At 42.8% G+C, this 23,156-nt stretch overlaps 1 protein-coding gene across 1 annotated transcript in view; it reads left to right on the forward strand.

The window, feature by feature from the left end:
- Nucleotides 1–9,436: 9,436 nt before the first annotated feature.
- Nucleotides 9,437–23,156, forward strand: part of fa2h (fatty acid 2-hydroxylase) — a 30,723-nt gene continuing 17,003 nt past the window's right edge. Inside the window, exon 1 of the mRNA XM_014124381.3 lies at nt 9,437–9,853. Within this exon, the coding sequence (XP_013979856.1) occupies nt 9,572–9,853 (282 nt within the window). The 5' untranslated portion in view covers nt 9,437–9,571. The remainder of the gene's footprint in view (nt 9,854–23,156) is intronic.

The following is a 23,156-nucleotide window of genomic DNA, read 5'->3' on the forward strand; positions in this document are numbered from 1 at the left end:
TAATAAAACATCTCTCTCTCTATCTTCTGAATCATGCTTGTAATGTTAGTAGACACTGGAAGAAGATCCTGATTGACAGAGGGAGGGTTTTGCATAGGCGCTTTGTTGTGTTTTTTTGTGGGACTGGAGAAAATTTGCCCGGTACGTAAAATAATGTTATTAACCAGTTCCCAACAGTATAGATCACTTTCATTCCAGTTTAAAATCAAATCAAACTTTATTTATCACATGCGCCGAATACAACAAGTGTAGACCTTACCGTGAAAGCTTACTTACAAGCCCTTAACCAACAGTGCAGTTCAAAAAGAGTTAAGAAAATATTTACCAAATAAACTGAAGTAAAAAATTATAAAAAGTAACACAATAACATAACAATAATGAGGCTATATACAGGGGGTACAGGTTAGAGTAGTTTGTACATGTAGGTAGGGGTGAAGTGACTATGGATAGATAATAAATAGCGAGTAGCAGCAGTGTACAAAACAAATGGGGGGGGGGGGGTCATGTAACAGTCTGGTGGCCATTTGATTAATTGTTCAGCAGTCTTATGGCTTGGGGGTAGAAGCTGTAAAGGAGCCTTTTGGTCCTAGACTTGGCGCTCCGGTACCACTTGGCGCTCCAGTACCGCTTGCCGTGCGGTAGCAGAGAAAACATTCTATTACTTGGGTGACTGGAGTCTCTGACAATTTAGCATCCTATTATACAGGTCCTGGATGGCAGAAAGCTTGGCCCCAGTGATGTACTGGGCCGTACGCACTACCCTCTGTAGCGCCTTACGGCCAGATGCCAAGCAGTTGCCATACCAGGCGGTGATACAACCAGCCAGGATGATGTCGATGGTGCAGCTGTATAACTTTTTGAGGATCTGGGGACCCATGACAAATCTTTTCAGTCCCTCTTCACGACTGTCTTGGTGTGTTTAGACCATGATAGTTCGTTGGTGATGTGGACACCAAGGAATTTTAAACTCTCAACCCGCTCCACTACAGCCCCATTGATGTTAATGGGGGCCTGTTCGGCCCGCCTTTTCCTGTAGTCCACGATCAGCTCCTTTGTCTTGCTCACATTGAGGGAGAGGTTGTTGTCTTGGCACCACACTCTGACCTCCTCCCTATAGGCTGTCTCATCGTTGTCGGTGTGTGTCATCAGCAAACTTAATGATGGTGTTGGAGTTGTGTTTGGCCACGCAGTCATGGGTGAACAGGGAGTACAGAAGGGGACTAAGTACACACCGCTAAGGGGCCCCAGTGTTGAGGATCAGCTTGGCAGACGTGTTGTTGCCTACCCTTACCACCTGGGGGCGACCCGTCAGGAATTCCAGGATCCAGTTGCAGAGGAAGGTGTTTAGTCCCAGGGTCCTTAGCATAGTGATGAGCTTCGTGTGCACTATAGTGTTGGACGCTGAGCTATAGTCAATGAACAGCATTCTCACATTTCTTTTCTGGGTTTCAGTTCTGTTCGCTGAACCAGTTCCAACCCCTAGTGGGAACATAAGTGTAATTCTGGGAATGAAGAGGGAAAATAATAAGATGAGTTAGGTTAGAGGGATGCATTGTGTCATCATTTCATTGTTTGAATTGGGCCCTTGGTGCTCATGCTTGACTTAGACCACTTGAGAGGACTACTCTGTACCCAGAGGAGCGCTTCCATTGAGCATAAAGGTGAGCTGCTGTATGAAAGTATGCCTTATCTATGCTATGCTTCACGTCATTGCCAGTTGAAGCTACAGTATGTATGTTACATCCTATTCACAGCACTATTCATATACCGGAGCGCACACACACACACACACACACACACCACACACACACACACACTCACACTCACATTGACAAATGGGACACCTCATTTTAGGTTAAAAAAGCCCTGCTCTTTACAATTCATCATGATTATATATAGGCCAGGTTATAATAACTTTATTTTGCCCCAATTTTGCCGGGGGAAAAGAAACAGGGGCGACCCAGAAACACTTGAAGGAGAGATGTCCAAGCAGAAATGACTGAGAGCAGTCTCAACTGGTGTGTCCTGAAAAAACTTGCCCATAACTGAGTAACATGGAGGACATTCGTCAATGGCCTATGCTCCTATTGTAGGAGCCGAGGGTTTAAGTAACATTTTGCCATCAGAGGTGGTGTTGAATTACTGAGTTGAATCCAGTTTGATTCCAGTCTTATGATATGAAGCTCAATTAACTAATGGAAAAGTCCTCCAAGAAAATGGCAGGTTATTTTCCATCCTAATGCATGCTACTTTATGGGTGAGGAAAATACTCTCCTCTGTTCTTCTGCCACCTATGGGGAGACTCTTGAATTGTTATAAACCTGACTGCATGGATGAGTGTTTTTAGAACGCTATAGACCGTTCATGTTTGTAGTTAGTTATCACAGCTCCTCTTAGAATCAAAAAGAAAATCATTGTGAAAATTGAATAGTCGTGACATGCCTTTTGTGTTGTGTTGTCGAGCTGGACTATGTGTCTTACTGTTCCACCAAGCATAATGATGTGTGAAAGTGACTGTTTTATGGAAGCTGTGCATGCCATTTTGAGTACTGCAGGCTTGGACCATGTGAGCCCCCTAGCAATTCCAGGTTTAGCCAATGAGGCTCAGCCCCTTGCCATTTGAGTGAAAGCTAGCAAGAGGCCTGTCCCACGTTATCCAATGAGATTGCAGGGCGGGCCAAAGGGTTCAGCGCACACAGCAGTGAGAGAGAGAAAGTAATGATGTGGTGCACATATCGAAACATATGTGACATGGTATGCAATTTACGGGGACCACTTTTGTCTCGTGAGCGCTACTTTCAGAACTACTGGCTGAAAAGTATAGAGTACTGGAGAATATAGTTCTGGAGAATATCTTTAATATCTAGGCTACCTGGAACTGCACTGATGCCATCTTTCTCCAACAAAGAGTGCTCCAGGTGGATTGCCAATAACACCTCTCCAGAAATGGACCTGAAAACTTGGCCATGGTAAACTTGGCCTCATTAACGTATATTACGAGCAGGTAGTCTGCATTTGCATAAAAAGAAAGTCACACTCTATATACAGTGCATTCGGAAAGTATTCCGACCCCTTCCCATTTTTCCACATTTTGTTACAGCCTTATTCTAAAATTGATTAAATCATTTTAGAATACCCCATAATGACAAAGGGAAAACAGGTTTTATACATTTTTGCAAATGTATAAATGAAAAAAAGGCATTATTTACATAAGTATTCAGATCCTTCGCTATGAGACTTGAAATTGAGCTCAGGTGCATCCTGTTTCCATTGATCATCCTTGAGATGTTTCTACAACTTGATTGGAGTCCACCTGTGGTAAATTCAATTGATTGGACATGATTTGGAAAGGCACACACACGTGTCTATATAACGTCCCACAGTTGACAGTGCATGTCAGAACAAAAACCAAGCCATGAGGTTGAAGGAATTGTCCGTAGAGCTCCAAGACAGAATGTGTCGGGTCCCGGAGTTATTTACATAAGTATTCACACCCCTGAGTCAATACTTTGTAGAAACACTTTTGGGGGCGATTACAGCTGTGAGTCTTTTTGAATGTCTCTAACAGCTTTACACACGTGGATTGTACAACATTTGCTCATTATTCTTTTAAAAATTATTGATTGATTGTTTATCATTGCTAGACAACCATGTTCAAGTCTTGCCATATATTTTCAAGCCGATTTAAGTCAAAACCGTAGCCAAGCCACTCAGGAACATTCAATGTCATCTTGGTAAGCAACTCCAGTGTAGATTTGGCCTTGTGTTATAGGTTATTGTCTTGCTGAAAGGTGAATTCGTCTCCCAGTGTCCGTTGGAAAGCAGACTAAACCAGGTTTTTCTCTAGGATTTTGCTTGTGCTTAAAGCTGTATACCGTTTCTTTGTATCTAAAAAACTCCGTAGTCCTTGCCGATGACAAGCATACCCATAATATGATGCAGCCACCACTATGCTTGAAAATATGAAAAGTGGTACTGTGATATGGTGTGTTGGATTTGCCCCAAACATAACGCTTTGTATTCAGGACAAAAAGTTAATTTTTAGCCACATTTTTTGCAGTATTACTTGTGCCTTGTTGCTAACAGGATGCATGTTTTGGAATATTTTTATATGGTAGAGGTTTACTTATGTTGTTGATCCAGCCTCAGTTTTCTCATATCACAACCATTAAACTCTGTAACTGTTTTAAAATCACCATTGTCCTCATGGTGAAATCCCTGAGCAAGTTCCTTCCTCTCCGGCAACTGAGTTAGGAAGGACGTTTGTATCTTTGTAGTGACTGGGTGTATCGACACACAACCCGAAGCCTAATTAATAACTTCACAATGGTCAAAACGATATTCAGTGTCTGCTTTTCATTTTTATCTACCAATAGATGCATGTCTTTGTGAGGCATTGAAAAACCTCCCTGGTCTTTGTGGTTGAATCTGTGCTTGAAATTCACTGGTTGTTTGAGGGACTTTACAGATAATTGTATGTGTGGGGAACAGAGATGGGGTAGTTATTTAAAAAATCATGTTATCCACCAATATTAAACACAGAATGAATCCATGCAACTTAATGCGATTTGTTAAGCACATTTGTATTCTTTCACTTATTTATGATTACCATAACAAAGGGGTTGAATAATTATTGACTCAAGATGTTTCAGCCTTAAAAATGTCACGTTCTGACCAGTAAAAGGGTTATTCGTTATTGTAGTTTGGTCAGGACGTGGCAGGGGGTGTTTGTTTTATGTGGTTTGGGGTTTGTTGGGTTATGTTATTATGTAAGAGGGGTGTTTGTTTAGTGTTTCGGGGTTTGTTGGGCTATGTTCTATGTTAGTATATTTCTATGCTAGTTCTAGTCGTTCTATGTCTATGTTTAGTTAATGGGGTTGACCTTCAATTGGAAGCAGCTGCTCCTCGTTGCTTCTAATTGAAGGTCTTATTTAAGAGGGGTGTTTGTTCTATGGTATTTGTGGGTAGTTGTCTCCTGTTTAGTGTCTGAGCACCTGATAGGACTGTTAGTGTCGGTCGTTTGTTTTTGTATACGTGTTTGTTTAGTTTTTTCTTCTTTACATTAAAAAGAAGATGAGTATACACATTCCCGCTGCGTTTTGGTCTGATCTTTACGACACCCGTTACAAAAAAATGTATTAATAAAAAAACAAATGTACAAACAAAATTATACTTTGACATTATGGCCTATTACTGTGGGGGGAAAAAAGTATATGATCCCCTGCTGATTTTGTACGTTTGCCCACTGATAAAGAAAGGATCAGTCTATAATTTTAATGGTAGGTTTATTTCAACAGTGAGAGACAGAATAACAACAAAAATATCCAGAAAAACGCATGTCAAAAATGTTATAAATTGATTTGCATTTTAATGAGGGAAATAAGTATTTGACCCCCTCTCAATCAGAAAGATTTCTGGCTCCCAGGTGTCTTTTATACAGGTAACGAGCTGAGATTAGGAGCACACTCTTAAAGGGAGTGCTCCTAACCACAGCTTGTTACCTGTAAAAAAGACACATGTCCACAGAAGCAATCAATCAGATTCCAAACTCTCCACCATGGCCAAGACCAAAGAGCTCTCCAAGGATGTCAGGGACAAGATTGTAGACCTACACAAGCCTGGAATGGGCTACAAGACCATCGCCAAGCAGCTTGGTGAGAAGGTGACAACATTTGGTGTGATTATTCGTAAATGGAAGAAACAGAAAAGAACTGTCAATATCCTGGGCCTGGGGCTCCATGCAAGATCTCACCTCGTGGAGTTGCAATGATCATGAGAACGGTGAGGAATCATCCCAGAACTACACGGGAGGATCTTGTCAATGATCTCAAGGCAGCTGGGACCATTGTCACCAAGAAAACAATTGGTAACACACTACGCTGTGAAGGACTGAAATCCTGCAGCGCCCGCAAGGTCCCCCTGCTCAAGAATACATATACATGCCCGTCTGAAGTTTGCCAATGAACATCTGAATGATTCAGAGGACAACTGGTGAAAGTGTTGTGGTTAGATGAGACCAAAATGGAGTTCTTTGGCATCAACTCAACTCGCCGTGTTTGGAGGAGGAGGAATGCTGCCTATGACCCCAAGAACACCATCTCCACCGTCAAACATGGAGGTGGAAACATTATGCTTTGGGGGTGTTTTTCTGCTAAGGGGACAGGACAACTTCACTGCATCATTTGACGGGGCCATGTACTGTCAAATCTTGGGTGAGAACCTCCTTCCCTCAGCCAGGGCATTGAAAATGGGTCGTGGATGGGTATTCCAGCATGACAATAACCCAAAACACACAGCCAAGGCAACAAAGGAGTGGCTCAAGAAGAAGCACATTAAGGTCCTGGAGTGGCCTAGCCAGTCTCCAGACCTTAATCCCATAGAAAATCTGTGGAGAGAGCTGAAGGTTTGAGTTGCCATATGTCAGCCTCGAAACCTTAATGACTTGGAGAAGATCTGCAAAGAGGAGTGGGACAAAATCCCTCCTGAGATGTGTGCAAACCTGGTGGCCAACTACAAGAAACGTCTGACCTCTGTGATTGCCAACAAGGGTTTTGCCACCAAGTACTAAGTCATGTTTTGCAGAGGGGTCAAATACTTATTTCCCTCATTAAAATGGAAATCATTTTATAACATTTTTGACATGCGTTTTTCTGGATTTTTTTGTTGTTATTCTGTCTCTCACTGTTCAAATAAACCTACCATTAAAATTATAGACTGATCATTTCTTTGTAAGTGGGCAAACATACAAAATCAGCAGGGGATCAAATACTTTTTTCCCCCACTGTATGTGTAGATCAGTGACACAAAATCTTAATGTAATTAATTTTAAATTCATACATTATTTTAATAGCAGGTCATTGTAAAGTCCATTATCCCTAGGAATTTGTCAATCCTCAGGAGAAGACCCAGATGCAGACAGTTTCGAAGTAACAAAAGTTTACTACAAAAACAGGGGGGCAGGCAAACGACAGGTCAAAGGCAGGCAGAGGTCAGTAATCCAGAGCAGAGTCCAAAAGGTACAGAACGGCAGGCAGGCTCAGTGCAGGCAGAATGGTAAAAACCCGGAAAACTAGAAAACAGGGACTAGAGAAAGACAGGAGCACAGGAAAAACACTAGTAGGCTTGATGAAACAAAACAAACTGACAACAGAGAACACAGGTATAAATACACTGTGGGGATAATGGGGAAGATGGGCGACACCTGGAGGGGGGTGGAGACATGCACAAAGACAGGTGAAGCAAATCAGGGTGTGACAGAATTAGGCTGTTTGAATCCTAAACAACCTGCCTACTTATTGTTGGAAGTACAATAGACCAACATAACCACTGTAGTAAGTCAAAGCTGTGTGCTGGAAAACCTTGGTAGAGCATGGGTACACCTTGTGGCGCTGGTGAATTTCCTTTATTTTTCAGCTTCAGACCAATGCCTACTTCTCACTTAAAACAGTTTTTTGTTTTTAATTTCCATGGTTTTTACACCGGTAGGTGATTATACAACATAATACAGCAAAACATAGCAATAAAAGTAAAGTAAAAGTACACAATAACAAATGGCAAAATAAATACTGCATTTATGAGTATTTATTTAATATTAACAGCTGATTTTCCAGAGGGAAGTGAAAAACCAGAAACCCATTTAAACCAATATAGATTAAACTAGAAACATTTCCCCTGATCTCTTTAAACAAGATAAGCTCCTGGAAAATGAACAAAATAATCAACATGCACCGATTAACTATTTACATGTAAATGTACTTTAAAGTTGAATAAATGGCAGTATATATATGAAAACAGGAGTACTCACAGATTTGGAACAGAACATACATAAGTGCTACTAATGCTGTGCAATGTACTGTACTGTGTGCATATCAATAAACGTACATTGTTAGCTCCATGTAACCGATGTGAAATGGCTAGTTAGTTAGCGGTGGTGCGCGCTAATAGCGTTTCAATCGGTGACGTCACTCGCTCTGAGACCTGAAGTGGTTGTTCCCCTTGGCGCTATGGGTAACGATGTTTCTTGGGTGTCAGTTGTTGATGTGTGCAAGGGTCCCTGGTTCGAGCCCAGGTTGGGGCGAAGAGAGGGACGGAACCTACACTGTTACATCCACGTGGGCCAGTTTGACGAATTTCTTAGCTTCTCAAATGAAAGAACGTGGCCCCTGAAAATGAGAAACGTTTACAACCTGTGCAACTTATCGAGTGCATTTGTGCTATACTACGGAAGAGGATAACGACATCTTCCTTCAGAGTTTGAGAGCTGGTCCCTCCAACTTTCTCTCCTCGGTAGTAGCAAGACGCACGCACAATACTAGTAAACGTCACACTGTCCCTTGCCTCTCAACGATGCCCAACCAACCCCAAGGCCCTTTTAGGAGAGACCTAATAAATGACAGTAAGCATGAGTGCCGGTGTGTGTGTGTGTGTGTGTGTGTGTGTGTGTGTGTGTATCGGGAAAGGGATGTCAAAAACTATACACGAAAGAGAATGGTCAAAATCTTCCCTCAGGTAGGCAGGCCTCGAGTCGCACTGCATTATTTCCGCCTCATGCAGAAATTCATGTTGCTCATTTGACCAGAGAAAATGAAATATTTATCGAAATTAAAATAGACATGACGAACTACTAATAATAAAAATGCAGGTATTCCGATACACTTGGCTACTAATTCAGTGCAGCTGCAGCGCGAGTCAGGAGTATGTTTTATAAAAACAGTGTTGACAGTGCTGAATAAAGACTTAAACATACATCTCTTTGCTGTAATCTTTGATCGTTTCTCTATGGTCATGGTTTTAAAAGTTATTAAATCTCAAGTAGGCAGGTATCAAACTTTGCTGTGGAGTACTAGGCACGGTGATTTGAGCTATCAGATTGTCCAGAACAGTAGGCTTGATTTACGCACAGCTCTCCTGGTCGGCCGGGTAGGCGGAGTTTGTCCTTTCAGTTCAGACAAATGAAATGGTTCAAAATGGGAACACTGCCTTTTCGGCGCACAGGGTTTCTGAATCAAGTGCACGTAAAGGAAAAAGCGCAAAGTCGAATTAAAAAAATTCTAGTAATTAAGGAGCTCAAGCCTTTATCGTCGACTTTTCTACAGAATTGTTTGGTGATCGATTGGGAATAACTAGATGATCGATCGCGATCGACCTGTTGGTGACCCCTAATATATGTTATTGATATTGAGAGGCACCCACACATCAAACAGAACTACGCCCATGAGGAAATATCACGCATGTTTAACAGGTTCTCTATTAGACTAGTTTAAAAATATAGTTTTTATTTGATCTCAGCCCCATCTAAACATGAATTAACAATGTAATAATGGCTGTAAACATTGGGGGTAAAAAAGAAGCTAGAGCGCTGTGAAGTTGCAGAGCGAGCAAAAGGCAGATGAAAGACTGAGCTTTGAGCAGTCTTGAGCGATGAATAATTAATGATATGCTAATGAGTTGGTCGAGTAAGCTCAGTCAGGGCTGAGAAATGAAGTAGAAGTTAGTACGCGGTCAGTCGGCCAGGGGGTCTTTACGCGCTCCTTTAGTTTATGTTTTTTTTTGTGGACACTTCAACATCGCAATGTCTCCATTGGTGTCCCCTCGGGTTTTCTCTGAGATGGAGGTAGCCCGTCATTGCACAAAATACTCATGTTGGGTATTATTGGGGACGAAGGTTTATGATGTGACGGGATTCCTTCGAATGCATCCGGGTGGAGAGGCTCTGATATTACACAGGTCAGGGAGTGATATCAGCCTGGAGATGGAGGGACCCCCGCACCGCCATTCCGAGAACGCACGGCGGTGGATGGAACAGTACTATATCGGAGAGCTGGACACAGACAGTAATGCCGATGAAACACAGGTACAGGGTATAATACTCTGCTCTGATAGCCTACTCTAAAATGTAACCAAAACATAGTTTCTTATCGAATCAAATCAAATTGTATTTGTCACATGCGCCGCATACAACAAATGCTTATTTACAAGCCCTTAACCAGCCATGCAGTTCAAACAATAGAGTTAATATAATATTTACTAAATAAACTAAAGTGAAAGAAAATCGAAACAATAAAAAATAAACACAATAAATGTACATAACAATAACGAGCCTATAGGTTAGTCGAGGTCATTTGTAAAATGACTGCATAGATGATAAACAGCGAATAGCAGCAGTGTAAAAACAAAGGGCGTCAATGGAAATAGTCCGGGTGCCCATTTGATTAGTTGTTCAGCAGTCTTATGGCTTGAAAGTAGACTACAGTAAATTAAGACGATGTTCATGGTGGTTTGATTTTCACATCTGATTTGAGACATATTGCCTATTTACATCTAACAACAATCTCACATTGCCCCTATTTGTAACCACATGCATGTGGTTTACAAATAGGAGATGATGATGGCACAACAATATGCCTATTAACACAGTCAGTGGATTTGGGAGAAACTTTCCATTACTATAATGGTTGTAGGCTACATGCTAGTCAGTGGCGGCCAGTGCTGTTTAAGTTGAAGGCTGACAATTTTCTTTTTTCATGAGCATGGCCTTTTCTATTACAGCATATTGGATGACTGTCATTCATATTCCATTCATCCAGTTCGATATAACATTGATAGGTTTAGGCTACTACATGATACTCTAATTTTCCCTATACCCATCATGAGGTTGCTACAACCTAGCCTATGAATTCAAGTTTACAACGTAGGTGTAGACAGGTCGAGAGAAAGATTTGAGGTGACAGACAGTGACACATTCAATACCGCCTTGCATACTTGATTACACTAGGGTGTAATCATTAGTCCAACAGTTGCAAACAAGAGTTTCTATTGGACAAATTCAGGTATGTTTATTCTCGTTTCATTCCGTTTGCTTCTGTTTAAGAAACGTTTTTCTACAGAATCGGCTAAATGAATACACCCCTGATCGGACATAAACCCAGTTCACTTTTATAGCAGCCACGTTGTATTCCTTCTCGCATCTACGCGCTCTCCTCCTCAAACCTTTTCCCTTCGCTTGTGGACTTCAATGCACAACACATCAGCTGTATGCGACCAGGCTAAAAAACCTTTCCAAGCCAAACCATGTCATAACCGCTACACACAGCCTACCTCATTGTCACCATATTAGCTAAAGTAACGTCATAGTCAACATAGCTAATAGAACTAAAGCGCCAGTAAACCCGCTACAATTATGCAGTAACGTTAGTGTACAGTCAGTAAGCAGTTCAGTAAGCAGTTTAGCACTTACACCGGTGGGCCCAATAGCAATACATTTGTAAAACCAAAAGCTTACCTTGACTTGGAAGAGTTCCAGTGTTGTGTTGGATAGTCATAGCCAGCTAGCTAATATAGCAACCCTCTGATTGAGCTGGGTGTTTGAGTAGGTTAAACTAGCTAGCTAGCTGCATTTGCTGGCAAAGAAAGTGAAAAACAAGACGAAATATAGTTCTTGCTTCTTTATCATTTTTGAAGAAATGAATTTGTTAAACTGTTCAGCTATTGTCTTTAAGTCATCTATCACCACATTTTATGCACAGCAGGGCTAGCTAGCTATAGCTTATGATTTCAGTACTAGATTCATTCTCTGATGCTTTGCTGGGATGGACATGTCAGTTCATGCTGCAAGAGCTCTGATAGGTTGGAGTACATCCTCTGGATGTTGTCATAATTACTGTGTAACTGAATAGAAGGGGGCGAGAACCATGAGCCCCCTAGGTTTTGTATTGAAATCAAATCAAATTTTATTGGTCACATACACATGGTTAGCAGATGTTATTGTGAGTGTAGCGAAATGCTTGTACTTCTAGTCCCGACAGTGCAGTAATATCTAACAAGTAATATCTAACAATTCCACAACAGATACCTAATACACACAAATCTAAGTAAAGGAATGGAATAAGAATATATAAGTATGTGGCTGATTAGTGACGGAGCTGCATAGGCTAACATGCAATAGATAATATAGAATACAGCATATACATATGAGATGAGTAATGCAAGATATGTAAACATTATTAAAGTGGCATTATTAAAGTGGCATTATTAAAGTGACTAGTGGTCCATTTATTAAAGTGGCCAATGATTTCAAGTCTGTGTGTAGGCAGCAGCCTCTCTGTGCTAGTGATGGCTGTTTAACAGTCTGGTGGCCTTGAGATAGAAGCTGTTTTTCAGTCTCTCGGTCCTAGCTTTGATGCACCTGTACTGACCTTGCCTTTTGGATGGTAGCGGAGTGAACAGGCAGTCGCTCGGGTGGTTGTTGTCCTTGATGATCACCCTCTGGAGATCCCTGCGGTTGTAGGCAGTGCAGTTGCCATACCAGCTGGTGATACAGCCCGACAGGATGCTCTCAATTGTGCCTTTGTAAAAGTTTGAGGGTTTTAGGTGACAAGACAAATTTCTTCAGCCTCTTGAGGTTGAAGATGCACTGTTGCGGCTTCTTCACCACACTGTCTGTGTGGGTGGACCATTTCAGTTTGTCCGTGATGTGTACGCCGAGGAATTTAAAACTGTCCACCTTCTCCAATGCTGTCCCATAGATTTGGATGGGGGGTGCTCCCTCTGCTGTTTCCTGAAGTCCACGATCATCTCCTTTGTTTTGTTGACGTTGAGTGAGAGGTTATTTTCCTGACACCATACTCAGATCCCTCACCTCCTCCCTGTAGGCTGTTTCGTCATTGTTGGTAATCAAGCCTATTACTGTTGTGTCGTCTGCAAACTTCATGATTGAATTGGAGGCGTGCATGGCCACGCAGTCATGGGTGAACAGGAAGTACAGGAGGGGGCTGAGCACGCACCCTTGTGGGGCCCCAGTGTTGAGGATCAGCGAAGTGGAGATGTTGTTTCCTACCTTCACCACTTGGGGACGCCCCGTCAGGATGTCCAGGACCCAATTGCACAGGGCGGGGTTGAGACCCAGGGCATCAAGCTTATAATGAGCTTGGAGGGTACTATGTTGTTGAATTCTGAGCTGTAGTCAATGAACAGCATTCTTACATAGGTATTCCTCTTGTCCAGATGGGTTAGGGCAGTGTGATGGCGATTGCATCGTCTGTGCACCTATTGGGGCGGTAAGCAAATTGAAGTGGGTCTAGGGTGACAGGTAAGGTGGAGGTGATATGATCCTTGACTAGTCTCTCAAAGCACTTCATGATGACAGAATTGAGTGCTACGGGGTGATAGTCATTTAGTTTATGACTGCTTACCTTTGTTCCTGTACCCAAGAATGCAATGGTGGCCATCTTGAAGCATGTGGGGACAACAGACTGGGATAGGGAGAGATTGCATATGTCTGTAAACACACCAGCCAGCTGGTCTGCGCATGCTCAGAGGATGCTGCTAGGGATGCCGTCTGGGCCGGCAGCCTTGCGAGAGTTAACACATTTAAATGTCTTACTCACGTAGGCCACAGAGAAGGAGAGCCCACAGACCTTGGTAGTGGGCTGCGCAGGTGGCACTGTATTCTCCTCAAAGCGGGAAAAGAAGGTGTTTAGTTTGCCTGGGAGCAAGATGTGGCTGGTTTTCCTTTTGTAGTCCGTGATTGCCTGCAGACCCTGCCACATGCATCTCGTGTCTGAGCCGTTGAATTGCCGTTCAAGTGCGCAGATGTTGCCCTACAGGAGTTATACAGTAATAGTGTTACTGCTATTGTCTTCACGACTGACAATTGGACCAGCGATATCAGCCCCATGAGCATGCTGAGTCTGACAGCACAGTGGGTCGTCGAGGATTTCGTACTGAGGAAAGTCGTATTTCATGCTCATGAATGTGCTGGTTGTCATACCGCTGCCATGGTAGCTCAGTTGGTAGAGCATGGTGTTTGCAACACCAGGGTTGTGGGTTCGATTCCCACGGGGGGCCAGCACAGAAAAAAAAAAAAAAAATATATATATATATATATGTGTATGTATGAAATTGTATGAAATGTATGCATTCACTACTGTAAGTTGCTCTGGATAAGAGCGTCTGCTAAATGACTAAAATGTAAATGTAATGTAAATGCATTTGAGAACATGTTTGAAACTTGGAAACATGAACACGCTAGCTCCATTCGAACAACTGACTGCAGAAATAAGCTCATCAACTGCGCCTGCAGCAGATGTGATACCCTCTGTCATGGCATTGAAACACCTGCTCAACAAACCTGCAGACAGGCTGTGAACAAGTGATTCGGTGGCATTCTCTCATCACTGTCCACTACTTTGATGCAGACAAAAAACAGGGTTTACGTGAACTGTTACAGACACAGCTGGACAAGATGGAAACGGACAAAGTGACAGTGCTCACCGAGGAAGAGAGGCCACGGACAAACAGACAGCTGAAACTTCACTGTTTGACATGTATGATGAAATCCTGGTTGAGACTGAAACGACTGAACAAATGAACAATGAAACAGCACAGTAAGTGAAAGAAATAGGTTTTGATGATGTTTTACTGGTAATGGTTACATATGTAAATGCCAACAAAATAACGTTTTGGTCAGTGTGGTGTGTGTGTAAACTTTATTTAACTAGGCAAGTCAGTTAAGAAACTATCGGATATCACTATCGGCCAAAAATGTCATATCGGTGCATCACCACTTATAACACTAAGTTTCATTGGTCGACTCTGACTTTTGGAAACTGTTGCTACCTCTACAACCCCAACATAAAGTGTGAGTGTTGCGGAGAGGGGGCAAGGGATGCATGTGGTTGTCACTGCCTTGATCCTGTTTACTACAGTTAAACAATGTCACTGTATTGATCCTGTTAACCACAGTTAAACACTGAACTGCTCCCTCATGCAAGTCTTTATGCCTAAGTATGGCATTCTCCTCTCTGTCAAAGTCTTATTTTATCACATATCAATTCAAAACATTGGGTTCAGTTTCAATTGACAGACTTGTGTTTACAGTGCTGTCAGGGTTTTGCATTGATTATAGTGCTGGTAGTATAAACAAGAGTTTTGGCGTTGTGCCTCTTGCTTATTCAGTGGTCCCTTTATATAAACATTAGGGGCCAACCCAGAGGACAATTCTCTTCACATCCTCCCACCCGCCCATTAGCTCATCTTCTGTCTCTCGCCGAGGTAGCAGAGGTTGGAGGTACTGGTAGAGTAACGTAATGCTGCCGTGGGTCATGGGAGAGATGTTAATGGATGATTGGATGATCCATGTTAATGGATGATTGGGTGATCCATGTAAATTGTTAATTGGATGGCGTAAATGGGATCCGCAAGCTATTACTGTGGGTCTTTTGCAGGATTGTGATCAATTTCATTTACATCTCAGTCAATTCAGGAAGTACACTAAAATTCCAATTCCAGTTATTTTGAATGGGGGGAAATTTGGAATAGAAATTGGAATTTGTTTTACTCTCTGACTTGACTGAAATTTAGATGGAATTGACCCCAACCCTGTTTTGTTGCTCTGGGTTTGGCTACTCAGAGTGGCATTGTGCTGTCCAGTATTTTGTAGCCTATCTTGTGTGTATGAGAAAATGAAAATACACTAATCTTGCTTCTGTGCATTGGCAGGGCAGAGCAGCTACGTCTAGTAAGATGAGGGGCGGGGGTGTGTGTCTATTTGTCAATAAATGCTGGTGCGCAATGTCTAATATTAAAGAAGTCTCAAGGTATTTCTCGCCTGAGGTAGAATACCTCATAATACGCTGTAGAGCACAATATCTACTAAGAGAGTTCTCATCTATATTATTCATAGCCGTCTATTAACCACCACAAACCAATGCTGGCACTAAGGCCGCACTCTACGATCTGTATAAGGCCATAAGCAAACAAGAAAATGCTCATCCAGAGGCGGCGCTCCTAGTAGCCGGGGACTTGGGGTCCAACATGTACGCTGCGGCGTGTATGGACTTCAGGCAAAAGTCTTCACGCTTTTTGATGTATTTCAGAACTGTGGTTTCCTCTGCTTGGAGCAACAGTGAAGTGGGCAGTGCAGTATGGATTTATTTTCTTACATCTGCAAGCAGAGTCTGAACATCAGACAGGATGGCATTGTCTCCCTCAATCCGTGCAATGGCTACTGCTATAGGTTTCAGGAGTTTCAGGCTGCTTACCACTCTCTCCCAAATACATCATCCAGGAGGATCCTCTTGATGGGGCTGTCCATATCGGCAGACTGTGATATGGTCATTTCTTGGAAAGACTCCTTCCCCGTCAGTAGACTGTCAAACATGATGACAACACCACCCCAATGGGTATTGCTGGGCAGCTTCGATGTGGTGCTCTTATTCTTCTCACTTTGCTTGGTGAGAGATTGCTGCTATAACTTGATGACCCTTCATATACCTAACCATTTCCTTGGCTCTCTTGTTCTCTTGTTGAGTGTATCCATTGTTTTCAGTGCCATGATGTCCTTGAGGAGCAGATTCAATACATGAGCAGCACAGCCAATGGGTGTGATGTGAGGGTAGGACACCTCCACTTTAGGCCAAGCAGCCTTCATGTTTGCAGCATTGTCTGTCCCCAGTGCAAATACCTTCTATGGTTCAAGGTCATTGATGACTGCCTTCAGCTCATCTGCAATGTAGAGACCGGTGTGTCTGTTGTCCCTTGTGTCTGTGCTCTTGTAGAATACTGGTTGAGGGATGGAGAGGATGTAGTGAATTATTCCTTGCCCACAAACATTCGACCACCTATCAGAGATGTTTGCAATACATTCTGCTTTCTCTATGATTTGCTTGACCTTCACTTGAACTCGATTGAACTCTGCATCTAGCAAATGAGTAGATAAAGTAGGTCTGGTTGGAGGGGTGTATGCTGGGCAAAGAACCTTCAGAAATCTCTTCCAATACACATTGCCTGTGAGCATCAGAGGTGAACCAGTTGCATACACAGCTCGAGCAAGACATTCGTCAGAATTTATCTGACTACATTCCTCCATTGAGTCAAAAACACTTCTGATTCCAGGAAGACCATGAGCTGTTGCTATTGATAAGGTGTCTGATTTTTCATCTTCACCTCGAATATAAGTAGAGGGACTTTTGTCAGAGGTTGCTTGTTGTGAGCGCTGAGGGAACTTTATGCACTTGGCCAGATGATTCTGCATCTTTGTTGCATTCTTCACATATGATTTGGCACAGTATTTGCAAATGCACACAGCTTTTCCTTCTACATTAGCTGCAGTGAAATGTCTTCACACATCAGATAGTGCCCATGGCATTTTCCTGTAAAGATGAGAAAAAACCCCAAATACAATTCCATGTTGTAACATCTGCTTCCAACTCACACTCTCAGACACATACATCCCCAGCTCACTCTCCAGATCCCAATCACCTGAATTCTGATCACCTGTTCACACACCTGTATATCATTTACACACACTATTTAGTTAAGTTCTTTGCACCTCATGAGGTGAGGTATTGTTTGTTTTGTGACACACTTCTATTCAGAGCTCTGTTTTTCCCAGTAATTTAATCCGCCCGTGTATGAGAGTTTTTGCCTGCCTCCCTAATGACGCCCTTTGCCTATTCCCTGCCTGTATTTAGCTTATCAGATTTCCTGTAATCAACCTATTACCTGATCTCCCGGATGACGTTACTAGCCTTTTCCCTGCCTGTACTGTTGCATTTTTGGACCCCCTGTGTATGACCTTCTGCCTGCCCCTGGACCCAGCTACCTGCCTCCTCCTGTGGTCCTTTACAAATCAACACCTGCTGCGCCCTGCGCTTGAAACCAGCTCTCTGTCTCCCATCGTGTTCATTACACATGTACAGATAAATACACTGCTCAAAAAAATAAAGGGAACACTAAAATAACACATCCTAGATCTGAATGAATGAAATAATCTTATTAAATACTTTTTTCTTTACATAGTTGAATGTGCTAACAACAAAATCACACAAAAATAATCAATGGAAATCCTATTTATCAACCCATGGAGGTCTGGATTTGGAGTCACACTCAAAATTAAAGTGGAAAACCACACTACAGGCTGATCCAACTTTGATGTAATGTCCTTAAAACAAGTCAAAATGAGTCTCAGTAGTGTGTGTGGCCTCCACATGCCTGTACGACCTCCCTACAACGCCTGGGCATGCTCCTGATGAGGTGGCGGATGGTCTCCTGAGGGATCTCCTCCCAGACCTGGACTAAAGCATCCGCCAACTCCTGGACAGTCTGTGGTGCAATGTGGCGTTGGTGGATGGCGCGAGACATGATTTCCCAGATGTGCTCAATTGGATTCAGGTCTGGGGAACGGGCGGGCCAGTCCATAGCATCAATGCCTTCCTCTTGCAGGAACTGCTGACACATTCCAGCCACATGAGGTCTAGCATTGTCTTGCATTAGGAGGAACCCAGGGCCAACCGCACCAGCATATGGTCTCACAAGGGGTCTGAGGATCTCATCTCGGTACCTAATGGCAGTCAGGCTACCTCTGGCGAGCACATGGAGGGCTGTGCGGCCCCCCAAAGAAATGCCATCCCACACCATGACTGACCCACCGCCAAACCGGTCATGCTGGAGGATGTTGCAGGCAGCAGAACGTTCTCCACGGCGTCTCCAGACTCTGTCACGTCTGTCACATGTGCTCAGTGTGAACCTGCTTTCATCTGTGAAGAGCACAGGGCGCCAGTGGCGAATTTGCCAATCTTGGTGTTCTCTGGCAAATGCCAAACGTCCTGCACGGTGTTGGGCTGTAAGCACAATCCCCACCTGTGGACGTCGGGCCCTCATACCACCGTCATGGAGTCTGTTTCTGACCGTTTGAGCAGACACATGCACATTTGTGGTCTGCTGGAGGTCATTTTGCAGGGCTCTGGCAGTGCTCCTCCTGTTCCTCCTTGCACAAAGGCGGAGGTAGCGGTCCTGCTGCTGGGTTGTTGCCCTCCTACGGCCTCCTCCACGTCTCCTGATGTACTGGCCTGTCTCCTGGTAGCGCCTCCATGCTCTGGACACTACGCTGACAGACACAGCAAACCTTCTTGCCACAGCTCGCATTGATGTGCCATCCTGGATGAGCTGCACTACCTGAGCCACTTGTGTGGGTTGTAGACTCCATCTCATGCTACCACTAGAGTGAAAGCACCGCCAGCATTCAAAAGTGACCAAAACATCAGCCAGGAAGCATAGGAACTGAGAAGTGGTCTGTGGTCACCACCTGCAGAACCACTCCTTTATTGGGGGTGTCTTGCTTATTGCCTATAATTTCCACCTGTTGTCTATTCCATTTGCACAACAGCATGTGAAATTTATTGTCAATCAGTGTTGCTTCCTAAGTGGACAGTTTGATTTCATAGAAGTGTGATTGACTTGGAGTTACATTGTGTTGTTTAAGTGTTCCCTTTTATTTTTTTGAGCAGTGTAGTTAAGCAGTTAGATTAAACAACTCCTTTTGTAGGATAAATGTTTTAAAATGAAACATGTATGGATACAGGTGAATTAACACTCCTCAGTTAGCAGGCTCAAGCAAGCTAAAACCCACATGGTAGCAAAAACGAACTAGCAGAAATTGTTAACAAGTTAGAAATGATTTAAACACACTTTGCTGAAGGCTACTATTTACTAGTTAACAAAATAATGTATGTCATATAAAATATATTAACCCCACCCAGTTTCATAATTAAAACTTACCAGAAAGCATATAGTCCTTGGCCCAGACAGTGTAGTAGTGTGGACTCAATAGCATCTCATTAGTGTGCAAGAGCTTGAGAATCAGCTGTACATGTGATGGAAGAGTGCACTGTGTGTGCAGAGGGTTGTAATTCCATTGAATTGGGGATAGTTTAACCAAAATATGCCACAAGACCTAAAATTGCCTTGTGTATCCCACAAAAAAACTTTCACTGTTATAAGCTAACTTTTTTTGATGAATTTAAGCAAAATTACCCAAATTCCAGGGCTTAACTTCCCATGGAAAAATTCCAGAAAAATGTTGGAAATTTACCGGAAAGTTTCCGACCCTTGGCAACCCTAGTTTTTTTTAGTTCAGACAGCAGTTATTTTCTGACAAGGCTACACTAGTTGTCATAGTAATGATGGGTTTGTGTTCAGTGGTGTAGGCTGATTGGTGGTGGTGCTAGTGTTTCCTATCACTCAGAAGTTATGTAGCAAGCTAAGGTAACAACAATGCCTGCCATGGACATTTCCCAGTTGCTTTGCATTCTCAAAATCATAGGGTAAGAACATTTTTAAAGCCTCAAAGGATAAGATGATCCAACTTTCAAAATTTGTCCTTTTTGGCTAGCAACAGCAGTCAACTAGCTAGCTAGGTAGCTGTTTAGCTTTCTAGCATAATCACTAATTTGTTTGTAAACAATTAACAAGCTAGTTAGCTACCACATGTTCTTGTCAAACTGTCAACAGAGCAGCTAGCAATAAACAAGATATTCCAAATAGCAGTCTAAAACACTTGAGGGCAAATAAATCAGATTTGACCATTCAGACACATGGCCAGGAATCAGATTTGTATCGGTTTTCAAACCATCTATAAAGGTGGTTTGAAATGTGTCTTGAAATATCCGATTCCATGTGCTTTTTGGCTGTTCAGATTGCAGGAAAAAGAACAGATGCGAATCGGATATGCAAATAAATAGTCACTTTTTGAGTCACTTCAAACTGCCAATGTGAACACGGCTACAGAGACTTACCCAAAAACGAACATGTAATGACTCAGGGGGTTGAATACTTATCTAATCAAGATATATTACTGTTTTATTTTTTGTATATATTTTTTTTAATTGTAGCATTTTTCATCCACTAAGACATTATAGAGCAGGGCTGCCCAACCCTCTTCCTGGAGATCTACTGTCCTGTATGTTTTCAGTCCAACCCTAATTTAGTGTATCTGATTCAGCTAGTTAAGGTCCTGTTGAGCAGCTAATTAATAGAATCAGGTGTGTTAAATTAGGGTTGGACTGAAAACCCACAGGATGGCAGATCTCCAAGAAGAGGGTTGGGCAGCCCTGTTATAGAGTATTGTGTGTGGATTGTTGACAAGAAACGTCAATTAAATCAATTTGAATCCCACTTTGTAACAACAAAATGTGTAAAAAGTCAAGGGAGTGTGAATACTTTCTGAAGGCATTGTATTTTTATGTGTGTGTGTATGCATAGGCTTTTGTGAATGGTGAATGTTGGCCGTCTGGCCTGATGTGGCCCTCCACAACTCTTTAGGACAGAGTGCCCTCTGAGAGAAAAAAGCTCCATCAGTGGGTTGATGATAACCTTTTGGGAGGAATTTGTGAGGGCAGTCGGTGGTGCCTCAGCCTCGAAGGAATGTTTCCTCTTTATGGATCTGAATCACATTTTTTCTTTCAAAGGCCTTATTGTCTTTCATCACTCATCCCCAGGGACATGACCAAGCATTATGCAGCAGGCTACTGAGGGGGTGGAAACTAGAGCGCCTCAAACGTTCAGTTTGAAGCTGCCATCTCATCTCCTTTTGTAATTTGACAGCAGAATTAATCCATAAAGTATATTTTATCTGCTGCAGTTGGCCTAAGTTTATCATTGTGAATGCTAGGGTTGTTTAGCTTCTGCTTCCATGGAGACAGTTGTCACAAGCCTTCAATTAGCACACATCTTCATATGTAGGTCCCTCAGGTAATGCTCTACAACTGCTGGCTCAAGTCAAAGGGTGGTGAGGGAATAGGATGATGTAAGTGGGGAGGAGAGGGCCGGAGAGAGAACAGGTTGTGAGGTCTGATTGATTAAGACGCAGCACAAACACAGCCGGCATGTTTCACCTGTCCTGTCTGAGGATGGCTGGCCTGCTCTGCCACAGTAATTGCAATAAGATGTGGCATGGGCCCCTGGGAGAGGCAGCAGGGGCAGAGTTGAAGAGGTGAGACTGTCGTCACCAGGATATAGAGAGATCCAGGGGGTTCTCATTGGCTAGTGTGCCAGGGTAGTCCCACACATGAGGAGCCCTGAAGGCTGGCAGAGACACAGCTGCCTGTGGCAGTGCTGAGGGGTGGGGGATGCCATGCTACACTGTTGTCTCTGCAGCCTCCTGATTCTCCTTACCCCTCCCCATCAGAGAGCCAGGGATAGTCAGTTTCTCGCTCGCAGACATCATTTTGTGTGATTGCAGACCAACTCATTAGTGATGGGGGAAAACATCAATATGGTTATATTATTTTTGACAATATGGTTATATTATTTTTGCACTAGTCGGCTGTATCTGTGCCACTTTTTAAATAGTGAGCCAACGTTTTTAGCACGTATTTTCATGACTGATCAAAACTCACTTTTTCACGGCTCTCTCTTGTCCCTCTGCAGCAGACATGATCAGCAATATGTTTGGAACATCGAATCACAATAAAATCGCACTATCAAATCTCAATACACATAGAATTGTGAGAATCGCAATACGTATCATATCGGCACCTAAATATCATGATAATATCGTATCGTGTGGACCCTGTCAATTCTCAGCCCTACAAATTATACTGTAGCTGTTTAGCTAATAAGTTTTTGCTAACATGTTTAGTTAATAGGACACTGCACAGGTCAGATTGTATAGCAAGGACAGACACAATGGTAGACAGGTGCATAAACACAACAAATAGGGCAGGGCCAGATGAATTAAATGGCGATAAAACCAAAGGACAAATTGCTGTGTTTAGTTTCATGTTAGTGAGTTGTTAACCACAAAGAGGACAAAAGTAGCTCTCATTATCATTTCTCCCATAGCTCTGTTTACTTCTAACACAGGTCTCTCTCAGCCTCCAGGGCCTTGAGGACCACTATACTAGAGCCTGTCTGTTGGTATTTATATAGGAAGGACCTAACTCTCAACGCCAAGTGAAGTTCATTGTTCAAGCACCACCCAATACCAATTCTCTGTCATGTGTATTTATAAACGGCCTATGGCTAAATGGTAGGAGTGCTATGACAAAAACGTGTTTTGTAAAACAAGCCGTTAAAGGGTGGGTGAGCAAGTTTGGAGTGAGTGACTGAAGACACACCCTGGCCCAGCATTTGGCTCATGTTAGGCGTATCTTGACAAGCTATGGTGATCAGTAGTTTAGCAATTGCTGAGTAACTGTAATCTTGGGTGGGAGGTTATTACCTCTCCCTTTAACAAAGTAGAAAATCCATCTGAGTCAGCACGAACAGGAGCCTATCATTCCATGACTTCTTCTTCTCCCAAACTTATCCACACACCCTTTAAACCAATAAAATCAGTGGTTAAGAGGAAGATAAATCTCTCTCATGCTGAGCTAAGA

This window comes from Salmo salar, chromosome 10, assembly GCF_965601325.2.
Source record: "Salmo salar chromosome 10, fSalSal1, whole genome shotgun sequence".
Taxonomy (NCBI): Eukaryota; Metazoa; Chordata; class Actinopteri; order Salmoniformes; family Salmonidae; genus Salmo; species Salmo salar.